The sequence below is a fragment of the Seriola aureovittata genome, chromosome 19, assembly GCF_021018895.1.
Source record: "Seriola aureovittata isolate HTS-2021-v1 ecotype China chromosome 19, ASM2101889v1, whole genome shotgun sequence".
In the NCBI taxonomy this organism is placed as follows: Eukaryota; Metazoa; Chordata; class Actinopteri; order Carangiformes; family Carangidae; genus Seriola; species Seriola aureovittata.
The window spans coordinates 19,967,312-19,979,523 of NC_079382.1; the positions used below are offsets into that span (position 1 = coordinate 19,967,312).

The following is a 12,212-nucleotide window of genomic DNA, read 5'->3' on the forward strand; positions in this document are numbered from 1 at the left end:
CACACACACTCACACACAATTTCCCCAGACAAAGACACACATCTCAAACACGCCTCTCCAAACTGGTTATTTTAAGAGTGTGTGCACATTGTTTAGGAATTTCATGAACTCCTGTTTAGGGGGAACGGTGAGTTTTATGTGTCTGTGTGTGTGTGTGTGTGTGTGTGTGTGTGTGTGTGTGTGTGTGTGTGTGTGTGTGTGTGTGTGTGTGTGTTTGGGTCAGGAGCTGAAACACGTTCATCAACGCCGACAGATTTAACTACAACAGAGAAACAACAGCTGAGTTTCGTCTCTCTGCTGCAGTTAGGAGATTCAGAAAGTTCATCTGATAAATCTGTTTATCGCAGATGTTACGGAGGCTGAAGGGTAACGGGTCAGGTCACGTGTCCTGTGGAAATGTCCCAGCACAGTACAGGATGGTGAACTTCAACATAGCTCAAGCAATTTCTTTAACCATGCATCTGTTTCCACTGTGGAAAAAGTTTACTATTAATGATTGAAGTAGTCATTCGTATTTACTCCGACATTCAAATTCAACCTGTTCATAATTATTATTCTTCGAAGCCACTTGAATCCTCTCTGGATCCCCCCTGTGCACCTTCAAATCCACTTAAACAGTTACTGATTCAGAAGTGCAGATCTCAGTTGTCTCTCAAGTTGGATTTCTTAGCTGCATAAAAATGTTCTTTGGATTTGAAATCCAGTCTCACTATCTGTTGTAAATATATTTAAAGCACTTTAAACACTGCTCTATTCTCCACTGCCTCCATTCAATCTTTTAATCTGGTGCTTTTTACTTCTTATGCTTCATTAACTCAAACAATATATTATATATATTATATATATACCCAGACAGCTGAAAACCTTATTATTTAATTTGGCTTTTAATTAATTCTCTCATATTTTATTATTCTTATCATGTACTTTGTAGCACTTTGAGCTACATGTCTTGTCTGAGTGCTTTGTAAATAAATACATTTTTTTATTTTATTAATATTATTATTATTATTATTATTATTATTATTAGTATGAGCTGATGTGAGAGACCAGGTGTTTTTTGTGTGAACAGGTGGATGTGTCATTTTGTTGCCATCATTGTTTGGACACTATGGCCACATATAAGCATTCATTTTATAGTACTGCACTTTTATTTAAACGTTAAAGAACAATGAACTTGTTTTTCACCCACCTGAACTCCACCAGCTCCTGGTGCGATACCTGCGGCGTCGCTGGTAGACAGACGGAGACTGAGACCAGCTGCTCCACCTCCAGCCTGCCAGCGTTTGGCTGTTGTTGTTGTTTTTTTGTTTTTTTTGGCAGTTTCTCCAGTCGAACACTGAAGAAATATGTGAACAAAACTGCTGTACCGTTTCTGATCTGCCAGATTAGACTTGATTTCACTGCCATCGCACAAATCACATGACGAGATGTATTTCATCATGAGGATGTTCTGCTGCCGTTACGGCGCTGAGGATCCCACCGGGACAGATTTGCTATCAGAGAGAATATATAACGGTAGATGAGATGAGGGAAGCCCCCGGAAAAGACTGTGAAATCCTCAGAGACGCGGCTCTGCCAAGCTTCCTTTGGCCACGAATCCAGGTTACCTCTGTGTTTCTGCAATTACATCAGTGGACCACTGAAACACCGTGGGAACTGGGGCACTTTATGTGTTTCTGTGTGTGTGTGTGTGTGTGTGTGTGTGTGTGTGTGTGTGTGTGTGTGTGTGTGAGGGTGCAGCCAGGCATGGGGGCTCTTGTGTGTTGGGTCACGATGCGGAGCGTGTAACACCTATCAGTTCGATTTCCATATAAAAAATGAACTGTAGAAATTGTAGCAAGACGAGGCATGACTAGAAATAAAGGTACTCTGATTTTTCTAAACAACATTTCATAGATAGAAATATGAAAAAGAACAAGGTCAATACCATGATTATACATTCATGTAACAACAGCTGCAAATTAAATTTTCTATTTTTCATTTTTTATGTGGAAAATCAAACTGTTTTATTTTTGGAGGAGGACGACAGACTCGCTGTAGACGGGGAGAATCTCATGCTACACTCACTCCAGTAAAGACAGGAAGTGGGACCGAGGGAGATTTGAGTTGTATCAGACATAAAGGAGGAATTTTCTGAAATCTCCTTCGTGCTTTTCTGAAAGCGTCTGAGGTTATTTGCTCAGAATAATCCTGTGGAGCAAATCGGCGGATGAGAGAGGCCTTGAGCTTTCTGCAGCCAGGTCACAGCTACGCGCCGCGGTTATAATGCAACCAAGAGATGCATTATGTAAAGTCAGTGATTATATCCTGCTCCTCCGGGGGAAGGTGTGTGAAGGGTGGGGGGGGGGTAAAATAAGGCTTTTTAAAATTCTCCCTGGAGGTTACGCTGACAAGAAGTCATCGTCTTTGTTACGTCCATGTGCTCTGACCTTGATTTGTTCTTATTTAAGTATGAAAATGAAACATTTTCCACATAATCGCAGCTCATGACAGACTTATCTGGTGCTCACGCTGGGAGAAAGCATCTGTGATGTCCCAGAGGACTCTGACGGAAAGTCGCCTTGAGTTTGTTTTTTTTTTTCTGCGCGCTGCCGTCTTGACAGTTACTGAACTGGAGATAAGACTGGATGGAGTACGTCCTAGTGTACTCTTGAAAAACGATGCAAACAAATAATATGTAATGAAATGAAATTGCAGTGTTTGTCCTAGATTTAACATACAGCTGATACCAGCTAAACTAACGTCCTATAAGCGTAATGTTTTTATAGAAAGTAGCAATGCACAGCAAACACAGTTTTCAACTTCCTTTGAGAGAATAGAAATGCATCAATTTCATACACATTGTATGGAAAAGCACATCAACAGGGGACCTTTAAACCTGCAGTGTGGAAGGATTAACTTCAGATTAATGTTGTCTATTGCTGGAGATGAATGGATTTATTTGGATGCAAACAAAACGCAATGGACGTCATTTCACTGCTGCAGACTGTGGCATGTACAGTATACTATTTAATATAGCTATAATATAATATAATGCACATAAAATACATGCATTAATGCGCGATAATATTGTATATCACAATATGGGCTGGATGTATCGCATCGTATCGAGATATTAGATTTTGGATATAATCTATTCCTAACTTTTTTAACTTAATCCAGGATTGTGTAATCATCAGTAGGTTTGCGTATATTTGTAATGTTTCTGATACCAGTGCCAATACAACGCCAATACCAATAAGATACTATTGAAAACAAGTTTTACCCTTTTTTTAATGTAGCGAAATGAAGAGGAATTTTGCCAAAATAAAACAGACTGAAAGTTAAGTTAGTTAGTTAAGTTACTATCTCATCTAACGAGACACTTTTGGTGGTTACTCAGAGAGAAATGAGGTTAAAGCCGCAGCTCTGTGAATAAGCAGCTAATCAAGATATAAAATGTGACCCAGAAAGTCTCAGTTTAAACTGAGATGAATGCTCCTCTGGTGCAGGTGAGGTCACCTGCTTCTGGTCTGGAGGTGCGTGACTGTAGTGGACCTGTGTTTGTTTGTCTGTTGAGTGATTTGGAGTAAGAGGGATACTGTTCCCACAACATACCGTGGGAACACCACCACCACCACAACATCACCGCCACTGTGTGTGTGTGTGTGTGCAGGTCCAAACATGCTTTGAGAAAAGTGTGTGTGTGCGTGTGTCAGTGGTGGAGTAAGGTTCATGTGTTGCCATGCGTCACCAGGGAAGATGGAGGAAGAGAGGGGAGTGAGTGTTTGCATTAAGCAACAATAACGCTGATGATCGACTTTTAGCTGTGAGTCATGTTTCAGCAGAACAGGATGAGTGAGGGAAGACGAGCTGACAGCATCTGAGTTGATGTGTGTGTGTGAGTGTGTGAGTGTGTGTGTGTGTGAGAGAGAGAGAGAGAGAAAGTGTGTGTTGGCATGTAGCTGCAGTTCCCATCATCTCTCCCCTTTTGCTTTTGTAATTTATAAATGAAACGCTCGCTCATTTGTAGCCACTGAGATTTATGACCAAGTAAATCATAGATAGTGACAAGAGCAGCGAGGCTTTCCAACTCAATGAAAGATTTCCTGGGAACCGCGTGTGTGTGTGTGTGTGTGTGTGTGTGTGTGTGTGTGTGTGTGTGTGTGTGTGTGTGAACCTGACAGATTACTCCCTCCCACAACTTGTATCTGCTCTCACCTTTTTGTTGTTTTTTTTCTCTCTCTCACTTATTCCCACCTACACACACACACACACACACACACACACACACACACACTCTCTCCTTCACACTTTGTCAGTCACTGTGACAACGACCTTTACATTTACACATCTACAATCTTCAACACCTGTCAATGTGAGTGTGGACCAGTGCACATCCTGCACACACACAGTATGCTCATGAATTCAGGTTCACTAACAATGACACACACACATCCAGCTGTGAATATGCACAGAACCATTTCTCTCAGGTTTTGAACCGGATTGCTGCGAAGACGAATGTCTCCGTCCACAGTCGTGCAGAACATCTGTCCATCTCAACTGTTTCTTAATCTGTTTTTCTCACACTGAGATTCAGGAGTTTTCCGGCGCCACAACTCAAACACGTCTTTGTCAGTGTCGCCGTCTGTGCGCTCTGACACGTGGACGATCTTTATGTTGTTGCGTCGGGACCTGTTCTCCTGGTCCTCCTCCGTGTTGATAGCCTCACTCAGCCGCGCCCCTCTCTCCACTACTTTTACATTTCACACGCCGAGTTCAAGTTTTATATCCAAGCTGGAGCCGAGTTCCTTCACTTACCCTTAGGTACCAGGCGATCCGCCTCCTCACCTCCCGCCATTTCCTCCGCAGGTTTTTCTGGTTCCGACTGAGTTTTTTCAGTCAGTTTTCATGTGTTTTTGCCCTAAAGTTCACACAGTGACATTTGATTGTGCTGTTTCTGAAGTATTGAACTATCTCTGAAATGTTTGAAAACGTATTTATTCCACGAGCTCAGATCTGCCGTTCCTACTCTCTCCGCATCCGTCTCCTCGTGAGTTTCCCTTTGATGTCTATTATATAACTCTTCTGCAGTATATTGTATATTTCTTATTTAAAGAGACGCCTTTTCATTCAGTCTATTTCACTGTGTTTGAGATGAGCGGTTACAGAAATCTGTCCGTCACATTCAAACTGCTGCAGCAACAGTCCTGCATCCCCGCGGGCGTCCTCACAGGTGTAGTAAAGGGGGAAACTGGCCACCATTCACTCCGTTATGCCGAAACCCCGTTCTCTCATGCACGCACACACTCACGGACGCATTTGCATTTCATTGCTCACATGGTTCAGTTTCTCCTGGTTCAGTCACATCACCGGTCTTTCTACCGCTGCTCTCTGCTCACACCTAGTGGCCAAAACCTGAGTCTGCAGACACGGCGCCCAACACCCTCAGGAAACTCTCCCTGAACACATCTCACCCCCCCCCCACCCCCACCCCACCCCACCCCAACAAAACAACAAAAACAAAATAATGAGAGTTCTTATATTTTATTTAATGTTTTTTTTTTTGCATCTCCTCTGTCAGACACACAGCTGCTGCTTCTTTGCAGCTGAGAGACAGTTTTCACCTCGGGCAGCTCGATGTGTGTGTTTTTAATGTGGCCAAATTTTTTTTGCAAAGCTGGCTGTGGTTACGTAACAGCCTGCTATTGTGCCTAAGAGAAATTATTATATAATGACGTGTCTTACATAATGACAACAGGGTCAGAGAGGTTAAGACGGGCCTCACGCTAATTTACTCATTTTGACTCGTTATGACACTTTTCCTCTGTCACATTTTCTCTCCGTCTCTTTTGATTCTTCGCCCCCTCAGCTGTTGGTTTTCTCGTCTCGTTGACGGTAGTTGAAGTTGATTTGGAAGAAACGTGTTGATCCTTTGATTAACGCCAAGTTTGATTGGATTTTGTTTTGATGTGCATTGTTTTCACTCCTCCTCCCTTTCCTCTTTTGTCTCCTCTCCTCTCCTCTCCTCTCCTCTCCTCTCATTACTCCAGGCAGCTTCAGGAGCTGCAGAGGCAGAAGGAGATGGAGCGAGAGCGCCAGGAAAGGGAGCGTCAGGAGCACGAGCGCCTGGAGCGAGAGATGCTGGAGCGCGAGCAGGAGCGAGAGCGTCAGGAGAGGGAACGTCAGGAGCAGGAGCGCCAGGAGAGGGAGGCGCAGACGGAGAGGGAGCGGATAGAGCGCGAGCGCCAGGAGCAGCAGGAGCGCGCCGAGCACGAGCTGATGGAGAGGGAGAAGGCGGAGAGAGAGCGGATGGAGAGGGAGCAGCAGGAGCAGTTGGACAGAGAGCAGCAGGACTGGGAGAGAGGGAGACGCATCTCTAATGCCGGTGAGTGATACACTTTGGTTTCCTGCTTATACACACTCTCACACACACTCTCACAGACACACACACACTCTCACACACACTAGGGTTTGAGTGTTTGAAGGCCAGTGCTCAGACTGGAGATCCATAAAATCTCTAATCTTTACAAAGAAAGAATTGATACAATGAATGACGATCAGTGAAGGAGTTTTTAATACTTATCGACCTCTCCGTGGATATCCTTGGTTTTCACACGCTCCTATTTTTTAATTAGGAATTTATTTCCTTTAAGAATTTTATCACAGAGTCAGATTTTGAACCGAGGTAGTTGCTGGTTTTAATCTGGTGTAAAAGTTGTGATGAGGAAGTTTGTATTAATCCCAATTCCATACTACACGCTAACTGTTGTGCACAGTACATACTGTATATCAGTTCATCTTAAAACACTGTTTCTGCTGTTAGTATTACAGCACCTGTCAATCAAACTGCAAATGTCACTGCAAATCAAACTTAACAAAGAGGAAGTCGAGATTTAATCCTTGTGTTTTCTGCGTCATTCACACAGATGTTTTACCACCATCCACAGTTTGCTCTACGCTTTTCTACAGCTGTGATCGCTTTCATCTCCTCTGCATTGTGGGACAGTTGCCTACATCGACACATACTTTGTCCAGTGTGAGGAAACGCGACGCGCTTACAACTGACTTAGCTTCAGTGTTTAGTGTGGAATTGGGACACAGCTTCCATCTGAAGCAGCAAGGTGGACGTCTCGGCCTTAGTTTAGTTTAATCCTCGTCCAGTTTTACTATGAAGCTGAGAAACTCGCACCCGGTCTCGTGTGACTTGTGAAACATGTTTCTAATTAAAAGGCCACTGGATAAAGGCTTCGACTCATGGGAGGTGGACTCCTGCTGGCCGGACAGTGGCTCTCTAGTCGGTGCTAACATTGTTAGCTAGCCTCGTCGGTGCTGCAGCGCGGCGCCCGCGCTCTGCTCATCTGCCCACAGGGAGCACAGGAGCTATGAACAGATTGCTGAGCCACTGGGGCATGAGGCAAATAAATGTGTGAGTCTTTGCACGTGAGTGTAGGCGTGAAGGGGGGGGGGGGGGGGGGGGCTGATGGCCCCTGTACCAGTCACACACACACACACACACACACACACACACACACACAACTACTGACACATCTAAAAATCTAATGACGGAGTAAAGGTGACAGACGTGTTGTCTTGATGCAGAGCAGCTTTGATGTGAGAGGAAATTCTAATTTACTGCAAAAAAAATCCCCAGATTATTGACTCTGATAATTATTCTTGTCTTGAACTCAGAATATCTGAAGCTTTCTCATATAAAAATGGCTGAACATGTTTCCAGTCCAGTGTAGTCGATACTGTGATCCAGCAGCATGGACATGGGGGAGAGCCACAGGTGGGAAACACAGTCTGAACCGGACTTTTCTGGATCAGGTGTTAGTCGTGTGAAACTGTTAGAAGGGACGTTTCCTACATTTAAGGACTGGGTCAGTAGGGAAGCCTACGCACTGTGACATGCTCCACTGCCGCGGTCGGCCTATTAGCATATGCATGTATACACACACACACACACACACACACACACACACACACACACACACACAGTTTGGTGGTGTTACTCAGAGGCTAAAAATACATCATCAGGGAGAATGCTGGTGAGACCCCCAGGGATGAGTGTGTGTGTGTGTGTGTGTGTGTGTGTGTGTGTGTGTGTGCGCATGTATGTCAAAGCCCCCAGGATGAAAAGGGGAGGAGTTATTTCACATGTCACACACAATAACACGCAGAGAACAAACATGCGGAGTCACACAGAAATGCAGGAGCAGCACACACACACACACACACACATGCACCGTGTGTTTGAACATATGGGTTTGATGTGAGCTTGTGATGTAACATTTAACGCTTCTCAGTTGTGTGTTTCTCTCTTACAGGATGACTGTATGTGTGTGTGTGTGTGTGTGTGTGTGTGTGTCAGAACTTCTGCAGCAACAGAAGTTTTTTTTTTTTTTTTTAATTAAATCAGACTGTTGACAGAAGAAACGGTCCATGTGTGATCGCTCTCAACCTTTGTTTCCTTAATGAGGCACAGTTTGTGCTTTCGCTGGCTGAAAATGACCAATTAGCACGTTTAGCGTCTTTCATTAGAAACACTGGGCATTGATGAGCACCGACAGAACTGACTGATTCAAACTGACTCCTCTGTTTTAGGGACAGACATTATTTCTGATGCAGAGCTGAAACCATTTTAAAATGAAAACGTATCAGTGTGGACGTAGCCTTTAACAAAAATTAACCTTATGTACAATGTTTTTGAGGATGTTCAGTGTCTATAATTTTCAGTTTACAATGTAAAATGTGAACCGACCGCACACAGGTGGGACTTTTCTTAAATTAAAAGCGGTCCAGTGGCTCTCCGGCCATTTTTTCAGGCTTTTCATGTCGAAGTTTTCCTGAAAGTCGAGTTGGTTTCACACACAGGAGCGTGGCTGCAGTGCGGCTGTGTTGTGTTCACATGTGTGCATGTGCCCTCCATACTCTCGTGTGCACGTGTCCAGCTGTCCGTATAATTGGTGGCAGAGCAAAAGCTGGGGCCCTATCAGTCACATGACCAGCCCAGAGCCACAGAGAGAGAGAGAGAGAGAGAGAGAGAGAGAGAGAGAATGAAAGAGGAGGGTGGTGGAATGATGGAGAAGAGGTAATATGGGGAAGGATGGAAAGGGTCAAAAGTTGAGAGGAGATCATTAAGAGTCGTGGATCGGCGCAGGGAGCAAAGCATGAGGGGGGAATTCGGGGTTAGTGAAGAAGAGATGGAGTGTGTGTGTGTGTGTTGAAGTGGAAAAGTAAAAGAGAGATCATGTGTGTAGCGGAGTGGAAGTCGGGACGGAGCGTTGACTCCAGTTAGAGAGGATCAACGCTGTCAGAGCGTTCAGCTGGGAAAATAAGCAGAAGAAGAAAAAAAGAAAAGTCACATGGAGCGAAGCAGTCGTACAGTTTTATCAGTTTGTCCGTCTCATGACTGATGATCAGGTGTTCACGTGAATTCCAGTAGCATTCCTGCTGTGTGTGTGTGTGTGTGTGTGTGTGTGTGTGTGTGTGTGTGTGTGTGTGTGTGTGTATGTGTGTAGATCTGAACCACGTCTGTGAGGAAATGTCAAAAGAAAATTATTTATTGTGAATATTTTCATAATCCAGGTGGAAGGACTCAACTCTAATTTCTATTTGAATAAAAATAGTAAACCGCTTCCCCACACACACACACACACACACATACACACACACACACACACACACACACACAGGAAACATATGGAACGCCCACACAACACCAGATCAGCTTATACTAAGTGCTGCAGTACTCAAACACAATCGAGGTAATTAACGAGAGAGGACGACGCTGAGACAGGATAGACACATACAGAGAAGAGATTAAAGACGCAGTCACCACGGTTACAGCAGGTGATATTAAACAGTGAGTTGTCCCTCCCACCCGCTGCCTGTAAACCCCGTGAAACAGAATAAAGACCGGTATTTAATTCCATCAGGATCTGTAAAGTAGAGGTGGGTGTACTTAGATAGCACAGATTAAAACTGAACTGGACATTTACAGAAGACGATGAGGAACAGAGGAAACTCGTTCATATGAAAAGACACTGATAAAAAGATAGAACAATCAGCCAGGTCATTTCATTTCTCCTCGCTAGAATAAACTAAAAGCAGATGTGTGTATGGGGCTGTGTGTTTGCACCGTCATGTAATTCACATGTGCATAAGATGAAGTCGAGGCGCCACCTAAAATCTGATTGGATGACAGTTTTAATAATATAATAATAATAACTCTATTTATATAGCAGCTTTAAAAACAGAGTTTACAAAGTGCTCTGAGGCAGCAACAACAACATGACGATAGAAATGAGGTAAAAGAGCAAAGACATAAAATATACTTCAATAAATGAAAACAACAGGAGAGAGTAGAAACAGTGATAAAACAAAAACCTATGAAAGGACGATAAAAATGGGGTTTAAAAAGTGATCTAAAAGAAGTCGCTGATTCTGCTAACCCCGCCTCCTCCGGCAGAGGAGAGCTCGGTTCTAAAACAGAGGAGGAGCCGGAGAAGAGAAGACGGGATGTGATGTCCTCTGTTACTTTTTGCTGTTTTGTAAGTGAACAAAAAGAAAAAGAAATTGAGAACAGAATTGACGTTGCTTATTTTTCTCACATGCGCTCGATTAAACTTAAACACTAGACACCTCGAATAGATACGAGCTCACTTTAATTCACACGGAGATGAGAAGCTTGTTTCATGGTTGAGTATTGAGTTTTTAACTGTCTCCACTTTGAACTGGAGTTTGACGAGCGTAACATGAAGTGGTGCATGCTGGGTCTTTCGGTAGATGTGGTCGAAGTCTGTATATTACCCTGGTGTTGTTTCTGGAGACTTGGCGACACTGGTGGCGATGAGCTGCGTCTCAATGGAAACTCTCTCCTGGCTGTGTGCCGCACTTCCTCCCTCTTCTCCTGCGAACGGGACTGTGAAAGCTTTGTGTGTGTGTGTGTGTGTGTGTGTGTGTGTGTGTGTGTGTGTGTGTGCGTGTGTGCGTGTGTGCGTGTGTGTGTGTGTGCGTGTGCGTGTGTGCGTGTGTGTGTGTCCTCAGCGCTAACACCTGTCCACTAACATCAGCCGAGAGAGTTCACACAACCTGGATTAAGACGTATTTATATATTTTAGCTCTGTGCTGGTTTTTCCTGCTTCATCTGCCCCCTTCTCTTTTTTCCTCCCTCCCTCCTTCCTTCTCTCTCTCCTGACCTGCTGTCTTTCCCTCCCGTGTGCACAACGGCTGCTTCCTTCCTGCCTTCTTTCCTTCCTTCTGTCTCCCCTTCCCTTCTGTGCTGTCTTGTCCTCGACCTTGGTTTTGTCCATTCGGCGTGGCGTGGCGTGGCGTGGCGTTTAGCTTTTGAGAGCACCCTGTACACCCCCACGCCTCAGGAGTACGGCAGAACATCCTCCACGCCCGTATCTCCATCCACGCCCACCTACCCAGCTCCTGGGACGCCATCACCCTCCTCCACCACCACGCCCCCGACCCCGCCGCTCCGGCACTCAGCCTCCCGATTCGCCACGTCACTCGGTTCTGCCTTCCACCCAGTCCTGCCTCACTACGCCACGGTCCCGAGGCGACAGCAAGCCTTTCCACAGGCCCCGCCCCCTGCTCCCGCGCCGGCCCCCGCCCCTCCTCCTCCACCCAAGTCTGTGGTGTGGTCAGCGTGCAGCTTTACCCCCTTGCCACCATCACCCCCTGTCATGATAAGCAGCCCCCCAGGGAAGGCCACAGGTCCGCGGCCGCTCATCCCCATCGCGGCACCTTCCCCTCTCACCCAGAAGCCCCCCTCGCCGTCCCCCAACGGCCCGCCCATGTTCCCCGCACCCTCTCCCTTGACCATCCCGCACAGCCATACCCCGAACAGCATCACCAGCCCCACCCCACCTCCCCCACCCACCCCGCCCCCTCTCCCCTCCCCTGTAGCCCATCATCCGTCTTCCTCCTACGCCTCGTCTCCCCCCTCCTCATCCCAGGCTCCCGGTGTGCCCTCTCCCTCCACAGCGCCCCTTGCTGCTGCAGCCACTGCCGCCACCTCTGCCTCTGTCGAGCACCTCTCCCTCCCCGTGGGCCTGGGCCTGTCAGGGCCGGGGGAGGCGGACACAGCCGCAGGCCCAGGGCCCCACCCGCCTCATGGGGGCTTCTCCTGTCAGCCCCAGGGTAAGGCCTCCAGTCTGGATTCTGCTCTCTCTTTCTCACTGCTTCTCTGCCCTCTCTCTGTCACTTCCTCTGACTCA

At 45.9% G+C, this 12,212-nt stretch overlaps 1 protein-coding gene across 7 annotated transcripts in view; it reads left to right on the top strand.

Annotated features, from left to right (window-relative positions):
• The window catches only part of enah (ENAH actin regulator), a 111,876-nt gene that overhangs the window by 82,446 nt on the left and 17,218 nt on the right, over positions 1–12,212 (top strand). For 5 of the 7 annotated variants that reach the window (XR_008830406.1, XM_056404553.1, XM_056404551.1 and 2 more), the window contains 2 exons: positions 6,033–6,367; positions 11,329–12,135. Coding sequence is in view for 6 of the 7 variants with exons in the window: in XM_056404553.1 (XP_056260528.1) it covers positions 6,033–6,367; positions 11,329–12,135 (1,142 nt within the window). In the remaining variant the exon portion in view is untranslated. The remainder of the gene's footprint in view (positions 1–6,032; positions 6,368–11,328; positions 12,136–12,212) is intronic. The other 2 variants (XM_056404556.1, XM_056404557.1) reach the window with 2 other exon arrangements.